Genomic DNA, 1,769 nt, shown 5'->3' with positions numbered 1-1,769 from the left:
AATTCTGGGATTTTAAGATTCTAAAAGGTCCTCCAAGATGCACTTTGTTTGCATGTGCTTAAGGATGTCCCTGGTTCAGGAGATCCTGTCTGAGGCTTTCACACACCATTTAAAAGCCTTTGCTAAGTTGGAGCATGACAGTCAGTGCATTTGCTAATTTTTCTTTTTTTTTTTTTTTTCCCCTTTTCCTTTTAGATTGGGGCCAAGGAAGTCTTGAAATACACCCGAGATTTATTCCTCATATCAAATTGATCCCTGCTCGCCAGGACTGTCTCCATCCTGTCCCCATCTGAGCGGTTCATGCCCATGGTGCCCTCAGAGGGTGGCTGAGCACAGCCATGCATCAGCTCTTTGGGCTGGTTCTGGCACAGAAGGACCTTTCCCGGGCGGGGGATCTCTTCTCCTTGGAGGATGCTGAGATCGAAGGGAGCCTCTCCGAAGCTCTGGAGCAAATCAGGATAATTAGTTCAGCTGCAGTAAGTGAAACACTGACCAGGATGTTTTGTCATGAGATTAAACGTATAAGTAAAATATTCAAAACAGGGACACATACAATTTAAGTTTCTATAAAAAAAAAAAAAAAAACAACCACCTGAAGAGCAAAGTGTAAGACTTAAAAATGTGGTAACAAAATCCAGTTCCCCACAGCTGGATTTCCTTTAAAGCTATTTCAAGTTCATCTTTATAAGAATTTTTATTAATCAGTTATTTAAAGCATATTAAAGATTAACATGAGGTTACATAATCCGTACCTTCACAGCAATGAGGATTAAGACCCAAACCAGTGAGCTGCCCATGGGATGAACTAATTTCTGTGTTTTTAATCCCACTAAACATCCATTGTAAAGGTGGAAGCGGGAAAAGGGACCCTGTTAAAAAAACTCTGTGTCTTTGGGTGAAATTTGTGAGGTCCTTGAAACCCAGCTGACTGGGGGATGTCTTTTGAATTTGCCCCAGGACTACCAGAGCAATGACAACGACCAGGCCGTGGTGGAGATCTGCATCACCCGCATCACCACGGCCCTGCGCGAAACCGCCTCCATCGAGCGGCACGGCCGGGCCCTCGTGGCCCTCTGGGAGTCCTGCCTGGAGCACAACCTGAGACCCTCGGCCAGGGAGGAGGATGCACCACACGCCAAAATTGCCTCTGACATCATGAGCTGCATCCTGCAGGTAGCACTGGAAGTTCCCTGCGTTACTCCCACCGAGCTGGAAGCGCCCTCGGTGCGCATCCAGTTTTTGCTTTTAGAATGTGCTTGTGCTTTTTTGGGTGCATGGGAGGGATTACATTTAAAATCAAGGGCTTGACTCCAAATGTTAAAATACAGAGCATGGTAACACATCCTCTGAGGGGCAGTGGTGCATCAGGGGGTTGTGATCCCTCTACTTTCCTCTGGGAATGGCTGGATTTGGTGGCGACCGTACTTTGTGGTGGGCAATGCCCTTCTGGAGGGGTTGGATTTGGTGGGGACCACACTTTGTGGTGGGCAGTGCCCTTCTGGAGGGGTTGGATTTGGTGGAGACCACACTTTGTGGTGGGCAGTGCCCTTCTGGAGGGGTTGGATTTGGTGGGGACCACACTTTGTGGTGGGCAGTGCCCTTCTGGAGGAATTGGTTGTCTCCCTTTTTGCCTCCTGCCCCTGGAGGTGAGACAGTAACCAGCAGCAGCACAGCTTAAACGTTCCAGATGAGAGACTGTATGTTGTGAAATCCTAGTTTATCCTTGTGGCACTTCAGAAATCAGATTTCAGAAGAATGTTGAAGTGTTG

At 47.5% G+C, this 1,769-nt stretch overlaps 1 protein-coding gene across 1 annotated transcript in view; it reads left to right on the top strand.

Annotated features, from left to right (window-relative positions):
* VEPH1 (ventricular zone expressed PH domain containing 1) overlaps window positions 1–1,769 on the top strand; it is a 30,551-nt gene that overhangs the window by 5,972 nt on the left and 22,810 nt on the right. The window contains exons 3-4 of the mRNA XM_029962317.1: window positions 196–476; window positions 958–1,173. Of these exons, the coding sequence (XP_029818177.1) occupies window positions 339–476; window positions 958–1,173 (354 nt within the window). The 5' untranslated portion in view covers window positions 196–338. The remainder of the gene's footprint in view (window positions 1–195; window positions 477–957; window positions 1,174–1,769) is intronic.

The sequence above is a fragment of the Manacus vitellinus genome, unplaced genomic scaffold, assembly GCF_001715985.3.
Source record: "Manacus vitellinus isolate BGI_N305 unplaced genomic scaffold, ASM171598v3 scaffold_45_pilon, whole genome shotgun sequence".
Lineage (NCBI taxonomy): Eukaryota > Metazoa > Chordata > Aves > Passeriformes > Pipridae > Manacus > Manacus vitellinus.
The sequence above is the reverse complement of the archived record's forward strand: the minus strand, read 5'-3'. Positions and strand labels throughout refer to the sequence as shown.